This window comes from Giraffa tippelskirchi, chromosome 10 (assembly GCF_054371585.1).
Source record: "Giraffa tippelskirchi isolate mGirTip1 chromosome 10, T2T-mGirTip1v1.2.pri, whole genome shotgun sequence".
NCBI lineage: Eukaryota > Metazoa > Chordata > Mammalia > Artiodactyla > Giraffidae > Giraffa > Giraffa tippelskirchi.
Window position 1 is genome coordinate 124,655,888 of NC_137284.1, and position 19,787 is coordinate 124,675,674.

Genomic DNA, 19,787 nt, shown 5'->3' on the forward strand with positions numbered 1-19,787 from the left:
AGACAGCAAAGCCTCCCATCTACTGAGTGCAAAGTCAACTATCACTGTGGCATAATGCTGACAAACTGATACTGCTCACAGTCAGGGGTGGAGTCAGACCTGGCACCTTCCTAGCCCAGTCCGTGTTATATGCTGGTGTAGCTTTGGAGTCCCAGCTCCCCCAGCATGTGGCCTGTACCCCTCTGTGCCTGAGCTTCCCTTCATGCAACACGAAGATGGATGCTGATCATGCACCTTCTGAACCGAGTTACCGTGAAGATGAAATGAGCTGGTATGGGTAAAGTGGTGATAATCATGCCTGGCATCTAATAGGTACCATGCCAGTTTACCTGCTGATACTTCTACAGTAGAGGAAAGGCAGAGACAAGGGAGGGAGTGCATCTCTGGTCCTGTCACTGAAGACCAGCTTTTCTGATGGCCAGGCCTGAGAACACAGCAGGACCACAGCTATCCCTGAAACTGGCAAGCTATGACTATAGGTTTGGTAGGCTGTCCTTCTGGTGTCATTTCCAAACCTGAACTAAGAACAACTTCCAAAGTACTGTGCCAGAAAATGCTAGGCTATCTCAGTGTGATGACTTCAAGGAGGTGGCACTAGTTTGTGTATGTGCGTGTCAGTCGCTTAGTCATGTCTGACTCTTTGTGACCGCATGGACTGTAGCCTGCCAGGCTCCTCTGTCCATAGGATTTCCCAGGCAAGACTACTGGAGTGGGGTGCCATTTCCCTCTCTGAAGGATCTTACAGACCCAGGGCTTGAAAGTGGGTCTCCTGCCTTGGAGGTGGGTTCTTTACAGTCTGAGCTACTAGGGAAGCCCTCTTATTCAAATATCTTTATTAAATATTACATTCCTACTCAGTCACCACTTTTTGAAGGATTAAGAACAAGCTGAGAAAATGAGGAGAGACCCATGAAACTAGCCCCAGGCCTAAGAATCACTGCCCGCCTGCGAACAAGGGGTGTCCCATTCTGAGAAATCCCAGTGCACATCAATCAAAACCTAAGTCTGTAAAAAACAGAGCATAGATTTCTGGGAAGGGAGTGAAGAGAATCAATCATTTGCATTATCAAAGGATCCTTTGCTTCAGGGGGAAAAGAAACCACAAAGAAAAAGAAAAAAAACACATTAAAAAAATTTTAAAAGGATTCTCCACATGGTCTGTTTAAATGGCATCCTTTATTGGTGAATTTCAACCCTGCTTCAATTTGCAAATATTGGATTTATATAACGGAGAGTAAACCATATGTTCCTGAGGAGAATTAAAAATGTGTAAAGTGAGGTACCCCTGTACGAATGATATTTGGGAGAAATTAAAACAAACCAGAGCTTTTCTTTATAAAGAGATCCAGTTATTTCACTCAGAGTGTGTGAGCTTAGACATCAGCTGAAAAACAGCTGCTTCTCAGAGGAGGATGAGCCAAAAGAATGAGGTTGGGAGGAAGTTAAGATGAGAGCTGTTTAGTTCTTTAATGCTCCTGTATATGGATAAAGGGGTGAGAAGGAGGGGACCGTCTTTGGCCTGAGCAGTGGCTCCAGCAGTTCTAGAAGCTTCTGCCTCCCTGAATATGATCTACCCGCATGGCGGCTGGAGTGGAGGACCAGGGTCACACACATGGTGCAGTGATACAAAGGGGCCAGCGGGCCAGGCACCTGTGAAGCTGCAGCCATAATACATTCTTCAGAAGCTGCTTTTTGACTTAATACAGCACAATTTTCCATCCCATATGTGCAAAGCATTTCATCCATGAGTGTCTTCTTGGCTTATTTGAGCTTCCTTTCTTTCCAGTCAAAAAAATAATCAGAAAATAAAAACTCTCAAACTCCAACTCATCACACACAAATATTTTGCTTCTGACATCCATTCCATTTTCTTCTCAACAACTGGCATATTTTAACCTGTAGAGGTTCAACCGCCCTCCTCTGCTTTTGATTAATGCAAGTTCCCTCTTTCCTGGGTTTGAACCCAATCACATTATACAGGGTACTTTGCTAAGTGTTCTGAGGCGTAACAGGGGATCATGAACAGCTGTCTTAAAGGAGCTTACATTTTAATTTAATGTAATTTAACTTTAATTTAATTTCCATGTAACTGCCTGTCTGATTTTCTCAATTTCTACTGTAGATTACCCACTCAAAAAAAAACAAATGCTTCTAGAAACTTGCAAACTGACACTTTAGCTCTTGTGAAGTTGATGTGGGGAATACATGTGTCTATGTGCACACACAAACACACACACAAAGATACAAAGACATCCAAAATAACCTCAGATTTTATGTTGTAATCATAAAATTTTTAGCTAGGAAATGCTGAGCAGCACTTTCCTTGAAATAGTACTTAGCAGTTAACTGAATGAATAGGTTGTATCTTTTTTTCTAATACTCCCTTCTCCTATTTCTCTGACCACACACCAGGCAAACCCCTAACCACCATTTTCTGTACCTATGAGCTTGACTTTTGTGTGTGTGCATTTTTTTGTGTCTATGTTTTTTAAGGTTTGCTAGTTGTTTTTTTTTTTTAAGATTCCAGAAATATCAGAGATCAAATGGTATTTATCTTTCTCTGTCTGACTTATTTCACTTAGCATAATGTACACCAAGTTCATCCACACTATCATAAATGGTAAGATTTATTTCTTTTTTATGGCTGAATAATATTCTATTGCATATGTATGTATGTATATATATATTACTATGGACAGTGACTGCAGCCCTGAAATTATAAGATGTTTGCTCCTTTGAAAGAAAGCTATGACAAACCTAAACTGCATATTAAAAAGCAGAAACATCACTTTGCCAACAAAAGTCCATATAATCAAAGCTATGATTTTCCCAATAGTCATATATGGATGTGTGAGTTGGACCATAAAGAAGGCTGAGTGATGAAGAATTGATGCTTTCAAATTGTGGTGCTAGAGAAGACTCCTGGGGCTTCCCAAGTGGCACTGCTGGTAAAGAACCCACCTGCCAAAGCAGGAGACATAAGAGACATGGGTTCTATCCCTGGGTTGGGAAGATCCCCTGGAGGCAGGCATGGCAACCCACTCCAGTATTCTTGCCTGGAAAATCCCCATGGATGGAGGAACCTGGCAGGCTACAGTCCATGGGGTTGAAAAGAATCAGAAAGCCCAACTGAAGCAACTCAGCATGCATGCACGGAGAAGGGTGCAGCAGAGAAATGAGATGGTTAGATAGCATCACTGACTCAATGGACATGAATTTGAGCAAACTCTGGAAAATAGCTTCCCTGGTGGCTCAGATGGTAAAGCGTCTGCCTGCAGGGTGGGAGACCCGGGTTCGATCCCTGGGTTGGGAAGATCCCCTGGAGAAGGAAATGGCAACCCACTCCAGTACTCTTGCCTGGAAAATTCCATGGACAGAGGAGTCTGGTAGGCTACAGTCCAAGGGGTCGCAAAGAGTCAGACATGACTGAGCGACTTCACTCACCGAAAGATAGTGGAAAACAGAGGTGTCTGCCATGCTGCAGTCCAGGGGGTCTCAGAGAGTCAGAGACAATTTAATGACTGAACAACAACAATATATGTATATGTGTATACATACACACACACCATATTTTGTTTATCCATTCATTCATCAGTGGATACTTAGGTTGTTTCTATATCTTGGCTATTGTAAATAATGCTGCAATAAACATGTAAGTGTATATTACCATTTCAACTTAGTGTTTTCATTTTCTTTGGATAAATACCCAAAAGTGGAATTGCTAGATCATATGGTAGACCTAGTTTCAATTTTATGAGGTACCTGCATACTGTTGTTGATAATTATTGTCCTGTTTTACATTCTCACCAACAGTACATAATGGTTTCCTTTTCTCTACATCCTAACCAACATTAGTTAATTCTTGTCTTTTTTATAATACCCATTCTAGACAGTATAAGGTAGCATCTCATTGTGATTTTTGTTGACATCTTTTCATGTACCTGTTAGCCTTGTGTATGTCTTCTTTGGAGAAAGTATCTGTTCATATCTTCTATTTTGTACTGGATTTTTTTCATCTTTTTGCTACTGAGTTGTACGAATTCTTTGTATATTGGATATTAGCCCCTTAACATATAAATGATTTGGAAATATTTTTTCCCACTCATTATGCTGCACTTTCATTTTGTTGATGGTTTCCTTTGCTGTGCAGAAACTTTTTAGTATGATGTGGCCCACTAATTTATTTTTGCTTTTGTTGCTTTCGCTTCTGGTGTCATATTAAAAAAATCATTGCCAAGACCTATGTCAGGGTGCTTATTGCCTCTTTTTTCTAGGAGTTCTATGATTTTAAGTCTTATATTCAAGTCTTTAATACATTTTGAGTTAATTTTGGAGTATGGTGTAAGATAGTAGTCCCATTTAATTTTTTTGCATGTGACTGTCCAGTTTCTCAAAGACCATTTATTGAAAATAATTTCTTTTCCCCATTATATACTTGGCTCCTTTGTAAATTCATTGGCCATATATTCATGGGTTTATTTCTGGGCTCTTGTTCTGTTCCATCGATCTATGTGTCTACTGTTGTGGCACCTATGCTAATACCAGTCTATGTTGTAATTATGCTTTACTTTCAACAATAACAACGTCTTTTGGAATCTAAAATGAAACAGCCTTTGACCTAAAGACCATATGTAGCCCAGATGTAACTGACCATGGCAGAGATAGTTTCCAAAGGAAGAGATGCTGGAGGCAGGAAGAGCAGCAAAGGACAATTGCGGTTGTGCAACAGTGAAGTGACAATGAGCTGAACAAGGAAATGATTGTGGGAAGGAAATGGAGTCAAGATATATTCAAAGGTAAATCTGTGGGACTTGGGAGTTCCCTGCACTGGGGAGAATAAGGATAATTTTGAGTCTCCATTGACTCTTTTATCTGGTATTGGTATTGATGGTAAGTATTGATTGATCAATCTGGTATTGACTGATAATATGGTATTGATGTTCATGGAGATGCAGAACTCATGGAATGGAAGCGGTATGTCATGGAAATAGAATGAAAGAAGTGTGGGACAAATTACATTTGAGATTACTTTGAGAATTCCAAGAGTACAGATCCAGCTAGTCCTGGCATATGTAGAGGAGTCTGAAACTGAAAGAAGGAATCACTGCTGGAAAGCAAAAGAATGACCAGTCAGAGAGGTGGCTAAAATCATGCCAGTCAAATTCAGAGTGAGGAAGAAGGGAGGATGAGTGGACAACGTGTAGAACAGTGTGGGTGTCTTGTAAAGACAGGGATTGGGACACATCCACTAGATTTGGCAAAATGGTGGTTCTCACCAGGTAGGTGCAGCAACCCTTTGGGGAAGGGGGCAGCAGAGGAGGGCTTGGGGGTTTGTAGAAGGCTGTTAAGCAAATGACAGTGACTGTAGCCACACAGATTGTCACAGTAATCCTTGTATCTGTTCTGCAACTGCATGGCCTTTAGTTACAGGGGATTAGAAAAGCTTGGGAGGTTGTGTAGGGACAAATCCGTATGAATTCCTCGGAGCTGCACAGAGTACAGAGCATCATTCTAGTCTCTGGTCTCATCCTAAGTCTCAGTCCAAGCCACATGTACATGGCCAGATATGTGTGCTTCCCTGAGAGCGTGAAAGAACTCAGATTCTTTTCAACATAAAATGGTGAGAACTTTAAAGATCAATATACATTAATGATCCTACAAACATCAGTGCATTTACAAACCTTTCTCACCACCATTCCTGCCTATTGGGTAGCAGGTGGGGAGATAACTAATGCCAGCATTTTCAGCTGACAGATGATGTAACTGAATGGTCAGATATCTGTTATTTACAGTTAAGAGGCATCACAAGTGATGTTCAGAGATGGCAGAACTCCAGAGCCTCATGTGTGTGCAAGGGACTTTTCAGGGATTCAACTCAGTTTCTCTACCAAACTCAGTCCCTCTGGATCCTTGAATGCTTTAAAATGTAGACTAAACAGTTATAACATATGACAGAATCATAGAGCAACTCTGTATTTAAAAGCATCTCTCTGAATAGGCTGACCTTTATATTCAGAGAGTGTATGGTTAGTTCTTCCTGTAGCAGTGGTGATGCCTCTGTGTTGATATACCCACGTGCACTGGCAAGTTCCCTGGACACATGGCAGACACTGAGAAAATGTGTCAAGTGGTTCATGGAAGGTGTGCACTTGTGAATCCCTGGCTAGGGTGAGGGATACATCTACACAGCTACAGATCAATACTTCAGACTTTCTCCGTAACCCCAGATTCCCTCTCCATACCCTGGTCAGGATGATGGCTTCTGATTAGTTCTCCTCCCACCTGAAACCACACCTGTGTAAGCCTCCTCCACCGATGACTAGAAGAAAGAAGGTGAAGTCGCTCAGTCATGTTTGACTCTTTGCGACCCCATGGACTGTAGCCTGCCAGGCTCCTCCGAATATGGGATTTTCCAGGCAAGAATACTGGAGTGAGTTGCCATTTCCTTCTCCAGGGGATATTTCCGACCCAGGGATCAACCCGGGTCTCTTGCACTGCAGGCAGACTCTTTGCCATCTGAGCTACCAGGGAAGCCCACCGATGACTAGCAGTACTCACCAATTTCTGCCCCTTACAGGAAATATTTAAAAGCTAACAAAGCTACAGGTGACTTAATTGTGTATTTCAGTTACTAACGTCTCTTGACCTTGATTTGTTGAGCTTCGGAACCTTTGCCTACCTTTGCAAGATGACCTCTGAACCCTTCTAGGCAGAGGCCGCTCATCTTAGTGGACAAGAATGTGGCCTCTGGCACCGCACTGTGTGGGTTAGCTTCCTAGCTCTGCCACTTTCTGTCTTTGTCTGCTTCTGGCAATTTGTATAGCCTCTCTGTGCCCTGATTTCCCCAGATATAAAGTGGGGCTAAAAATAGAAGCTTTCATCTCATTATTACAAAGATTAAATTATTTAATATTTGTTATGAGACTGGAAGAGTGTCAAGCATGTGGCAGACTGGAACGAGATGCACTAGTTACAGTTATGATTGGTATTACCTACTGGCTTAAGCATCTTCAGTTCCCCATTTCTGACCCCATGGGATGGCCAATGGAGGAGCTCTGATGAGCCTGGGACTGAGCATTAGCTGGCCTCTCTGACATCCCCAACAGGACAACACACCCTTTTAGCCACAGGTTCTCAGGCAACTTTCAGTAAAGACAAATGTTCGCTCTGGGCTCAGAATGGCTCTCCTGACTGAAAGGAGGTACAAAGAAGAGAAAATTCAAATCATTCTTCCCCTCAAATTACCTTTTACTGTACAGTGCTTGCTAATCTTTAAGTTTTTTAATTACCATCTCCTGACCCACTCAACTTCCAGGGGAAAAAAATTCAGAGATGTTCTTGAATTGAGCAAGAAAAGAAGACAATGTCCTTCATTTATGAGTCTTCATTTATGAAACTTTCTCCATTTATGAAACCAGTTTCCTAACCCCTCCAACAACTGGCATTACCCATTCTTGAATGAAACTGCTTGATTTGTTGAGCACCTATTATGTGCCAGGTATTACATTTAGTGCTTTACATGCATCGTTCCACTTTATCCTCCTAAACTCCTCCTGGTAGATGTTATCCAGTGAGTTAGTGTGGTGGCTAAGAAGACAGGTTCTAGGGCGGGATTTCTCAACCTCAACACTGTTGACATTTGGAGCTGGGTAATTCTTGGTTGGTGGGGGAGGGGGGGCATCCTGCACATTGTAGGATGTTAAGCAATATCCCTTTCTCAACTCTGTAAATACCAGTAACAACCCTCCCCTGTCCCAGTCGTGACAAACAAAAATGTCTCTAGACATTGTCCAAGGTCCCCTGGGGAGCATATTTACCACTGGTGGAGAATCACTGCTCTAGAGTTTCAGAAAAAGCACAGAGAATTCTAGATGCAACTCGTACAATTGCTATGGCTGTGTGCTAGTTTCCTCATGGGCAAATGTACCCACCACATCATGTGTTTTAAAATTTACTGCAGTAATTTCTGTGTCATGCTTAGAACAGTGCCTGCCCCATAGGAAGTTTCAATACACGTTAACTACTTTAATAACTAGAAGTTTTACCTTAATTGTACCTATTTTTTAAATAGATGAAGAAACTGAGACCCAGAGAAGTTAAATAACTTGTCACATTCTCAGCTGAGGTATGGCTGAGCCAGGTTCAAATTCAGACCATCTGCCATCAGAGTCACATGCCCTCAACCAGGCTCTCCTGAGAGGAGAGCTCAGAGTCTGCCAGTTTGTGAACTGTCTAGCCAATGACGTGGGGTCTGAGGTCCTAGTGGGACACAAGCCCTGGAGCCTGGTGACTCTGACAGCAGCTGGGGGTGGCTACAGCGATTCCCTGGCATTTGACATTGTTTGTCGGCATCACAAGTGGTCACTATCAAGGATTACTATTTGCGTATCAGTGAGTCACAATATGCCAGATTCGTCAGAGCCAGATGTCACAGCTGACCCAAAGGAGGCCCTCAGACGGATCCCACGAGTTTCATGTGTCAGGCCTATATCCATTCATAAAACAACTCCCTCCATTCCCCAAATTCAAGTCTTGAGAAAAAAAAAAAAAATTCAAAGTTGGATGTGTATTTCTAAGACTAGTTGCAATTGATTTCCAAACTTCACCCCCACCTTACCCCTGACCTTGCAAGTGTCTTACACTTTTAATTCTGGGTTAATTGTTCCACAGTTCACAGAAGACAGAGACACATGGTATCCATCATTCAAGCACCAAAAAGGAAAGAGGAATTCAAAGGTGAGCATAAGATAATATTATTTTTGCTGTTGTAAATGTTAAAGTGACAGAAATATTCTGTGACCAGAATCAGACAGTTATGTCACTAACCCCCACCCGGCTTTTTCTTTTCTTTTCTGTTTTTTTTTTTTTTGTTTTAAACTTTGGTTGGAACTACTTTCTCAGCAGCACAGCTGAAAAACCCTTAAAAACTCACGCACGCATGCACACCAGTCTCAGGGGTTCGAGGTGTCTGGAGTAAGGATTAGAGAGGTTCAAGTCGGCTCCCCCAGTTAAAATCACAGCTGCACCAAAGATGGTACAGAATATCAGCCCAGGGCTCAGTGAACTCGTCCGGTTCTCAGGAATGAGAAAATGCAGCTGCGCTGGATCAGACAGAAGGTGCAGGGTCAGGCTTCCTTTTCCCCTCACCAAGCCATCCAGAAAAGAGAAGTCAGGGAGATGCCCGCCACAGCAGGCAGCATCTTGGCAGCGGCGGTCGAAATAGGATGCCTGTCATTCACGAGCAATCAGAAGATGGGCATGCATTTAAGAAGACAAAATATGTATGAAAAATCAACCCGGCATTTAGTATTTCTCACTTTTTGTTTTCCTCCAGGGGCTGAAATTTAATCTCTCTTTTAGCAAACTGGAGCTGACTCCCTCACTTCCTCTGGCTTTTTCTCCCCGGGGTGCTTTCAGTGTCTATTGATACGCTCAGCTGATTAGGAAGCCTGTGCCTTGTCACCAAGGCCTGTTGTCACCAGGGAAATGTGTTGGGGCAGGTGCTTTCTACCCATCACCCCCCCAACTCCAGCCCCGCTGACCTGCTAATCTTCAGGTTCAGCACTTGTCAGGTGCTGACAGCGAAGGAATCCCTTCACAGGACGCACCCACCCCACGGTGTCCGGGCGTGTGAGTGTGTGTGCTTGTGCCTGTGTCCCACTCTCCTGCAAGATTCCACTGTCTCCCATGGGTCCTGCTAGCGCAGGAGTTGAAGTGGCATGGCCTCATGCAGTAGCTGTTCTATGAAACCCTGGCCAAAGGCTAAGCTTGTCCCTCTTCCGAGGATGTCCCCCCCCACCCCGCCCCCGACATCCCTCTCTGCCCCAGGAGACACTTCTGGTGAGACAACACAAACATCTCTCACCAGCTGCACCCACACCCCTCTGCTAGATGACCTACGATACTGGCGAGCACAGAGTCATTTTTTTGTTTAACTCACATCCGGTTAGGCACAAAGATATTTTTTAAGGCTACTTGGTGGGGGGTAAGAATACATCAGGGGGTCACTCCAAATCCATTCCAAATCAGTCTTGCAGGCCAACCCCGCAGAGGGCCAGAAGGAGGAAATGACTCACTCTCTGAGCCCATGGCTCTCTGTAAGCCCTTAGACTCCCTCCCGGCACAGAGAGCCAGGGGCCATTGCTGAGGTTCGGCTGCTACTTGAAATCAAATCCTGCCTCTAGCTGCGTCCGTGCCCACCACCTGGCACAGGAAGGCCCTACTCTGGGCCATTCTTGGACTGTATGACCAGTGGACAGAAATAGCTTCCCCAGCCACTCATGTTCCTGATAATCCTTAGAATGTCTGTTGTTGAAATAAGATAGATTTAGTATTAGTAAATCTATAGCAAATGAAAAGCATGTATTTTCCCCAATTCATAATGTTTCAGCTCTGTTGTTTTCAACTAAATGGGCAGATTAAGTTGAAATTGTATAGATGTGATATTAGCCTTCATTGGCCAGAATGAAGATGTCTTTACTCCTCTCTCCAGCAATCTGTCCATTCATTTGAAGATATGTTAAGTGCAGGATCTGTGGGACATGGTGAGACCCAGGGCATAGACATGAAGAAGACAGTCCCAGTCCCTGATGGGCTGGCCGGGTGATAGCAAGAGATGGGCAAGCAAACATGCACAAATATGTTGGCACCACAATCTGGGTCTTCTGAAACACTGGGCAGGGACATAGTGCAGATGGTCAGTGCCACCTGCAGGCGTCAGGGAGGTTCCCAAGACCGGATGAGCTGGTATTTCTGGGCACCTGTGTGGGCAAAGGAAAAGCAGGCAGCAGGAGCCCTTGGAGCTGTCTTGTGCCTCTGCCTTTACTCCTGGGTTTTTTTCTGCCTAGAACCCCCGAACCCAACATTAAGGAAACTTCTGGCACAGAGTAGGCAGCTACTGTAGGCCCATGGAGAAAGTTATGCATAAATGAATGAAAATGAGTAGTTAAAGGAAAGAAGCTGGTAAAGATGCAGTAAATCAATGAAAGTGGAGGCAACTAAAGATAAGCTCAGTGAACACATGGTGTGTAAATAGCTGTCCTTGGAGTCCTTGTCCATGATGGACATCATCAAGGAGTACAGAAGTTTTCTAGTTAAGACTCAGTTCTGCACAGCAGAGTGCTTGATGGGCACTCACACTGAACCTATTTGCCATTTACCTTTGTGGACTATTCATATGGGAAACTTGACAGTGAGGACTTCCCTGGTGGTCCAGTGGTTAAGAATCTGCCTGCCAGTGCAGGGGACATGGATTCCATCCCTCGTCCAGGAAGATCCCACATGCCATGGGGCATCTAAGCCCATGAACCGAAACTACTGAGCCCATGCACACGAGAGCTTGTGCTTCGAAACAAGAGAAACCACCCCAATGAGAAGCCCACAGACTGCCCCACTCTCTTAACCACAAGAAAAAGCCTGCACACAGCAACAAAGACCCAGCACAGCCAAAAATGAATAAATAAATTAACTAACTTAAAAAGCTATTAAAAAATCAGAGACTTGATAGTGAAAAGTAAAATAAATAAACAAATAAATATTAGAGATGCGAATATTTTCTCCATACAGCATCTCTGAATGCACCTGGAGAAAAAATATGAGATAGAATGTCACCATGTCAGTCACATCTCGTATATAATGACAGAAAAAAGAGACATATAGTTCTAGAATGACTGTACTTTTTTTCACTGTGGTGTTTGTTACCCCACTGAACAAATGATTTGGATTGTCTGTAAGGTGTTGGGCTCTCTGAGGGTGAGGAGAGATTGGTGGAGTTGTGAGGATGAAGGACAAACAGGAATGCAGAGGGAAGGGTGTGAGCCTTCTGATGTGAGCATGGAAGACAGCTCCAGAGGGTGTAAAATTGAGCTGCACTTGAAAACATGGGATACACAGGAAGGAATTGGTAGAGAAATGACAGAGGAAAAAGCAACCTGATAAAAAAGGGCTAGAAATAAAAATTTGAAGGGAGGGGTATTACGAGGAAGATTTTAGAGTGTCCAGAATATACTCTATGCTTAGTGCATCCTGGGCGTTTATTCACTGAATGGTCTCTTAATCACATGTGGTGTTAATCAGTAGAAGACTCAGCAGACAGTATGCTCCTATCTTCATACTTTAAGGCCTTAAGGAAAATAAATTACATTTTTAGGAAACAGAGGTTATGAGAGTCATGGCCCAAAAGAGTTTCCTCATTACACATCTAGGAGAAAAGCCTGAACCACTGGCTCAGCACAAGGCTATCCTTCCATCCCTGGAGAGAAAGAGTATAGATCAGATCTCCCAATTTCAAAGGACTGCTCTGATTAGTAGAGTAAAATATATGATAAAATAAAGTGCAAACCTAGGAGCCCAGTCTCTAGGAGCACAGGAATTGTGGATTGTGGATAGTAAGTGTTAGTCACCCTGTCATGTTATGAACTGTAGCCTGACAAGCTTCTCTGTCCATGGATTTCTCCAGGCAAGAATACTGGAGTGAATTGCCACTTCTTCCTTCTCCAGTGGACAGTAAAGGAGTATTTTGAACTTTGTCGGTGCATCTGGTTCACCTGGAGGCTTCTTAAAACAGGTTTCAGGCCAACATCCAGAGTTTCTGATTCCACAGGTCTGGAGAGGGCCAGGCGTTGGCATCCTTGGGTGATGCTGCTGGTTCAAGGACCACTCTGTGGGGCCCCCTCACTGGACCAATCTGCCTTTCTGTGTTATGTCATATGACACACACACTCTGAGACTTTTTTTCCTCCTGCCAGGGACCTCTCAGCAACTTCAGACTCAGAGTGACAGACTTGATAAAATCATCAAGAGAAAAGTTTTAAACAAGCCATTAATTTACTACCTGTTCCTTAATATATGAGCTTCCCTGGTGGCTCAGATGGTAAAGAATCTGCCTACAGTGCAAGAGATTCAAGTTCAATTCCTGGGTTGGGAAAATCCCCTGGAGAAGGAAATGGTAACCCACTCCAGTATTCTCGCCTGGAAAATCCCATGGACAGAGGAGCCTGGCAGGCTACAGACCTTGGGATCACAAGGGTTGGACATGACTTAGTGACTAAACCACTGCCACCAAAGATTGGACATGACTGAGTGACTAACACTTTCACCCTTTCTTTCCTTACTATAAATGAGAAAAATCCAAATGGAATTTAGAAGTTATTTCAGACACTTTAGGTCATGAAGGGGGAAAAGATTTGGGGGAAGAAAGGGTTGATAATGCTTTTGAAATCATACCCCTCCTATAGGTGAAGTGACTTTGGATGTCTGAGGATTTCTTGACTAATAAGATGAAGTTAGACTCCTACATAGCAAAAAAGGTCACTGCCTTCAACTGGGCCATGAACAGTGCAGAATTCAAGTTCCTTTTTCATCTGTTCTCCTTTCTCCCTCCTCACCCTATTACCTAAGAGAGTGCTTCCTTGAGCACCCAGAAACAGCTTTGACTGACATTTTTTCAATAGACAAAGTATCAGTTATTATGACGTTCAACCCAGGATGGACAAGCTGGCACTTGTGGTAGGTCAAACACATTCCTCAACCTCTGAGGCTTCCTCTTGAAGGTTTGCATATTAAGGTTCAAGAACAGAAAATCCTAACCTCAGTCTACCACTCGAGGATTGTGAGATTGTCTAGTGGAGGTTTAGAAAAGAAGCAGAGATTTTTCTGGGAAACCACTAGTATTCCAGCAAAAGCCACAGCATAGTGAGAACTTCCGAGTAAAACTGGGAAATACCAGTTATGGAAAGAAAAATGACAGTATGTTGACCATGAAAAGTGAAAGTGAAAGCTGCTCAGTTGTGTCCAACTCTTTGCAACCCCATGGACTATGCAGTCCATGGAATTCTCCAGGCCAGAATAGTGGAATGGATAGCCATTCCCTTCTCCAGGGGATCTTCCCAACCCAGGGGTTGAATCCAGGTCTCCAACACTGCAGGCAGATTCTTTACCAGTGGAGCCACTAGGGAAGCCCATGTATGCTGACCATATATGTAAATAATTTCCTGCCCCCACCCAACCTTCATTAGTCTTGTAGCTCGGTTGGTAAAGAATCTGGCTGCAATGCAGGAGACCACAGTTCTGTTCCTGGGTGGGGAAGATCCCCTGGAGAAGGGACAGGCTACCCACTCAGTATTCTTGGGCTTCCCTGGTGGCTCAGTGGATAAAGAATCTGCCTGCAATGCCGGACACCTGGGTTCAATCCCTAGACTGGGAAAATCCCCTGGAGGAGGGCATGGCAACCCACTCCAGTATCCTTGCCTGGAGAATCTCCATGGACAGAGGAGCCTGAGGGGGCTACAGTCCATAGGATTGCAAAGAGTTGGACATGACCGAGAAACTTTCACTTCACCTCACTTCTTCACCCACCCTTCATCTCCAGTGGAAAATATGCATATCTGTGTGGGGCAGTGTCTCCTTGTGAGCATTGGTCAGGAGCCAAGGCAGTTAGGACAGCCCCACAGAAACACTAGAACACAGCTTCAACACATCACTAGTTTTAGAATCTGGAGTGAAAGATGCACCAATCCTTTCTCTCAAGTAGAACAATTGTGAGGAACTGTCTGCAAGGTACATGTATGTCATTGCTTGCTAGCAAGAGACTGTCCTCATTTCCAATGGATCCTGACCTGTGCTCATAGATCTCATTTCCAATGGATCCTCACTGATGTGTGTTTACGAATATTAGGTAAAGGAACCAGTATTTTTGAGCACATTCTATGTACCAGACTTTGTGTTAGGTACCTTACACATAGCTATGTCTTATTTAATTCTCACTCCAGCCTTGTGAGGAAATGTGTGTCCTATGTTCATAGATGAAGAAACAGAGGCTTAACCAAGGTCCAGCCACCTGCTTAACATTAATGATGTGATAGATAGGATTCAGTCCCAGACCTGCTATAGAAGAATGGCATCCAACCATTGCTTTCAACTAAAACCTTGATTTTCCATTTGTTTTTTAAAATTGTGATTAAAATACACATAGCATAAAATTTACCATCTCTACCATGTTTAAGTGTTCAGTAGTATTAAATGTATTTACATGGTTGGCAATCAATCTCCAGAACTATTTCATCTTGCAAAACTGAAACTTTCCTCCCATAAAAAACTCCGCATTCTCCCTCCCTGACCCCCTGGCATCTACCTTTCTACTCTTTGTCTCTGTGATTTTTGACTACTCTAGGAACTTATTATAAGTGAAATCATATAATCATTGTCTTTTGTGACAGGCTTATTCCACTTAGCATAATGTCCAAAAATTTCATCCACATGTTAACATGCATCAGGATTTCTCTCCTTCTTAATGCTGAATGATGGTCTATCATATGTACATATTACATTGCATTTATCAATTCATCTATCAATGGACATTCATGTTTCTTCCTTCTTTTGACTATCATGAATAAAACTACTATAAACATTTACAAGCAAAAAGCTCTTCCAGATCCTAATCTAAATGTTTTTGGGATATATATCCAAAAGTGGAATTTCTGGATCATTTGATGATTCTATTTTAATTTTTTTAAGGAACTAAAGTACTATTTCTCATAGAGGCTACAACATTTCACATTCTAATAAACAGTGCAGAAGTTTCCAATTTATCCATGTCTTTGACAATGCTTGCTATTTTCTAATGGTATGAGGTATTGTCTTGTGGTTTTTATTGCATTTCCCTAATAAGTAGTGATGCTAAACATCTTTTCATATTCTTTGGATAAATCTCTATTCAAATCCATTATCTATTTTATAAATCAGGTTATGTGTTTTTTTGTTGTCATTGTAGAAATTATTTATATTAATATATTCTGGATATCAATCCCTTATCAAATATATGATTTGGAAATATTTTCTCTAATTCCATAGACTATTTTCACTCTGTTGATTGTGTCCTTTGGTGCCCAGTAATGTTTAATTTTGATGTTTTTACCTATGTAGTCCATTTTACCTATTTTTTGTTCCTATTGTGCTTTTAAAGTTGTATCCAAGAAATCATTGTCAAATCCAATGTCATACAGCTCTTCCCCTATGTTTTATAGCTTTAGGTCTTATGTTTAAGTCTTTGATCTATTTTTCAGCTAATTTTTACATATGGTATAAAGAGTCCAGCTCCATTCTTTTTTGTGTGCCCTTCCAATTTTCCCAAAACAAGTTGTTGAAATGCCTGTCCTTTTACTATTGGATGGTCTTGACATTCATATAGAAAATTATTTGACATATATGCAAAGGTTTATTTCTAGGGTCCCTATTCTATTCTACTGGTCAACATGTCTGTCTTTATTCCAGTATCACACTATTTTGATCACTGTAACTTTGTAATAAGTTTTGAAGTCAGGAAGTGTGAGACCTCCAATTTTGTTTGAGGTTAAGATTGCTTTGTCTATCAAAACACCTGTTTTGAAGAGATAATAATAATGACTGTTAAAAGTCCAGAAAAGAAACAGAGATCTTAAACATATAGACTTTTTGGGTTGCTTGGGAACAATGAATATAGATGCCAGAACAGTTTTCCACGCTTTATAAGAATTAAAAATTTGGGGAATCCCTCAGAGTTAGGACTCTGAGCTTCCCCTGCAGGGGGCATGGGTTTGAGCACTCCTTCATAAGTCAGGTCAACTGATTGTGGAATTTGCCCTGTATTGCACCCTGTCTTATCCCCATCCTCCTAGCCATTAAGGATCCTGACTGAGTCTCCTGTTAGTTGAGCTTCTCTGGATAGAGAAGTTGTGCTATATTCCCAGCCTCAAAATCAAGAGTCCAAGAGCAGTACTAGCAAAGGAGAACAGTAGCAAACAGAATGAGATTTATGGAAGCTCCAAAGATGGTTAAAGTCATGCAAAAAAGTGAGTTCCCTCTCAAGTTTTCAGTTTAGTGGCAAAGAGTTAAAGCCTGGCAGAACAAAAACACCAAATTCTGTAGGAAATAGCTATTTCTGTCCAAGGCATTGTGGCTGGATATGTAGAGAGGAGATGGAAACCTTTTTCCCTTCCTTGAAAAGAAAAATACAGTCAACAAGAAATATGAGAAAAGACAATATTGTTAGTGTATTGGAAGAGAGTGATGAGAGGTCCATGGGAGTCTGGAGACCAGTCGTAATGCCAGAGCTGAGGAAACATGAGCAAAAAGACAAGAACACCAGTGATGAGAATAAAAGAAACCCAGGTGGTGACTACAGAGATGTTTTCAGGGTCCCAAAGCTAGCCCTAAGGACTGTCCTGAGGCACCAGCTGGCTTCCTCAGGCAGTCTGAGGCAAACGGTGAGGGAAGGAACAGAGTCCTTCTTCCCTCACTCCTCTCTGTAACTCACACACCCCGTGAAGCTCTCTCCTTCTCTAGTATTTCCTGGTCATCGTCACTGTGGTCTCTACTTCCAAAATATCCTTGTTTTCTAAATGAGCCCTCTCTGTCCAACCCTAACTCCCCATATCTCATTCGTACATGCTAGGTCACTTTGGTCATGTCTGACTCTTTGACTCGTGCAACCCCATGGACAGTAGCCCACCAGGTTCCTCTGTCCATGGGATTCTCCCTGCAAAAACGCTGGAGCGGGTCGCCATTTCCTCCTCCAGGAGATGTTCTCCGGACCCAGGGATCGAACCGGAGCTTCACGTCTCTTATGTCTCCTGTGTTGGCAGATTGGTTCTTTACCACTAGCACCAGCTGGGAAGCCCTATACCTCAACCCTTAACAAACCCTAGAGTGTATGCAAAACATAACATATAAAAACACACACCACACACACACAGGACCCTCCTCTTTTCCTGCCTTGAGCCTGAGTCTCACAAGCACCTGCTCCCCAGCTGTCCCTCACTCAGAGGATGCTGAGAGACTGGCTGTCAATGGCAAACACTTGGTAGAGAGGTGGCCTCATGATGCCCTCACTTGGACAAGCCTGAGAGGTGCAGGAGGCTTTGAATTAGAATAGGAGTCTTTGGCAGAGAAAGAGTTGCCAACGGAGAAGTGAGCAAAACAATAGAGGTAAAATAAAATAATAAAACATATGCAAAAGAAAGCATACTTTGTATTTCCCTGGGTCTTCCTCACATGGGCCCCATGTGCTATACTGGTTAATTCTGATATTTGCACTACAAAGTAAATGCTACCATCTTCAGTTTGTTGAGGATGAAACTGAAGAGAAGAGAGAGGAGTGAGTCCCATAAGCTCTCTTTTATGGAAACTCTGAGGTTGGGTCTAAGCAGTGGAGATCTGACCTCCTCTGATTAATCTGTTCTCCTTCTGTGGGAAGAACCAGCTTTGGGGGTGCTCAGTCTGGGTTAATGATGCACAGTCACACTGCACAGTGCTCTGCCACTGTTGAGAGAGGCAACCCCTCACCCTCCTCTTTCTCAAACCTTCACTGATCACAGAAGGGGTGGGTCCACATCGAGTGAGTAAAATGTGCCAGCTTGGTCTGTCCAGAGTGGTGTCATTCATATCCCAGGTTTGAATAGATGTGAGGGTGTACCCTGAGGTGTCCAAGAAAAAAGCCTCACCCAGGCTTTTGGCCAAGGTGTCATTTTTGAGGGCTAACTTCTCAGGGTTTGCTGAGACCCTGCAGCATGGTGGAGAGAAAGGAAGAGAAAGGTATAAGCAACATCCAGGAGGCATCAAAGGGAAGTCTGCAGAGTCTCCTTCCAACACACACACACACACACACACACACACACACACACACACACACACACACACACACACACACACACACACACACACACACACACCACACAGTCCCGCAGCATCCCTCTGCTTGCACCCCAGACCAATGGCAGAGGAGGCAGGGACGGAAGAGGGACGCCTCTCCTTCCTCCTGTCCCAGCAATGGGCAGGCATCCTGTGACCTGGGCTGTATAATTCCCAAAGTCTTCTTCCAGCCCTTTCCTGGGCCCCTAGTTCAGGATTTCTCAGGAAGAAAAATGCAAGGATAAGGAGAACTGTCCACCTCCTTTGCAGAGTGTGTGTGTCTTAGAAGATTGTCCTTTTCTTTTCCTGTGTTCTGAGTGACCCGACAACATTCTTTCATAGCAACTGCACTTTTATGTGGATTAAAAATTAAATGTTGAAAACACAACAGAAAAAGGAATCTTACTGCAGTTTCCAATATCTGACCTGCCAAGAACCAGCAGCTTCAGGGAAGCTAAATCAATTACTTAAAAAGTTTCCATCTTTTCAGCTTTTCTCAAGAAAAGTTGGAGGGAGACTCTAACCTACCTTTCCAAAAAAAAAAGTGCACACACGGCAGTGAACTGATAACTAAGGCATTTCCACCAATTACGCGTTGGATGGGAGGGCCTGACTAGGGATTTGCCAAGAACACCGAAGTCGTCTCCAGAAAGTTTCCTGGGATTGCAGTAGAAATAGCCATTTTGATTAGTGAACTTTTCCAGGTTGGTTAAGGAGTTTGCACAGTTCAGTAAACTCAATTTTCTGGGCTTCAACACTTTGAAGCAAAAAAAAGACCTAAGGTTGTGGACTTTATTTTCTTCTTTCTAGAATCTTATTGAAAATGTGTACTGTGTCATTTTTATTTACTTACATTTTCTTTTTTTTTTTTGTGGCTGTGCTGGATGTCCATTGCAGCACAGGTTTCTCTAGATGTGGCACATGGGCTTAGTTGCCCTGAGGCATGTGGTATATTAGTTCCCCGACCAGGGTTTGAACCCATTTCCCCTGCATTGGAAGGCAGATTCTTAACCACTGGACCACCAGGCAAGTCCCTGTATTGTGTCATAAAGCTTTGTCTGACTTTTATAAAGCTTTGTTCGACTCAGTGCAATTCACCTAATGTTTGTTGAATGTCAAAGTGT

The 19,787-nt window shown here is 43.0% G+C and overlaps 1 protein-coding gene across 1 annotated transcript in view; it reads left to right on the top strand.

Moving 5' to 3' along the window:
- Positions 1-574: 574 nt before the first annotated feature.
- LOC145522480 (uncharacterized) overlaps positions 575-19,787 on the top strand; it is a 51,659-nt gene continuing 32,446 nt past the window's right edge. The window contains exons 1-3 of the mRNA XM_081531170.1: positions 575-588; positions 696-780; positions 8,671-8,736. Coding sequence (XP_081387296.1) covers positions 575-588; positions 696-780; positions 8,671-8,736 — 165 coding nt within the window. The remainder of the gene's footprint in view (positions 589-695; positions 781-8,670; positions 8,737-19,787) is intronic.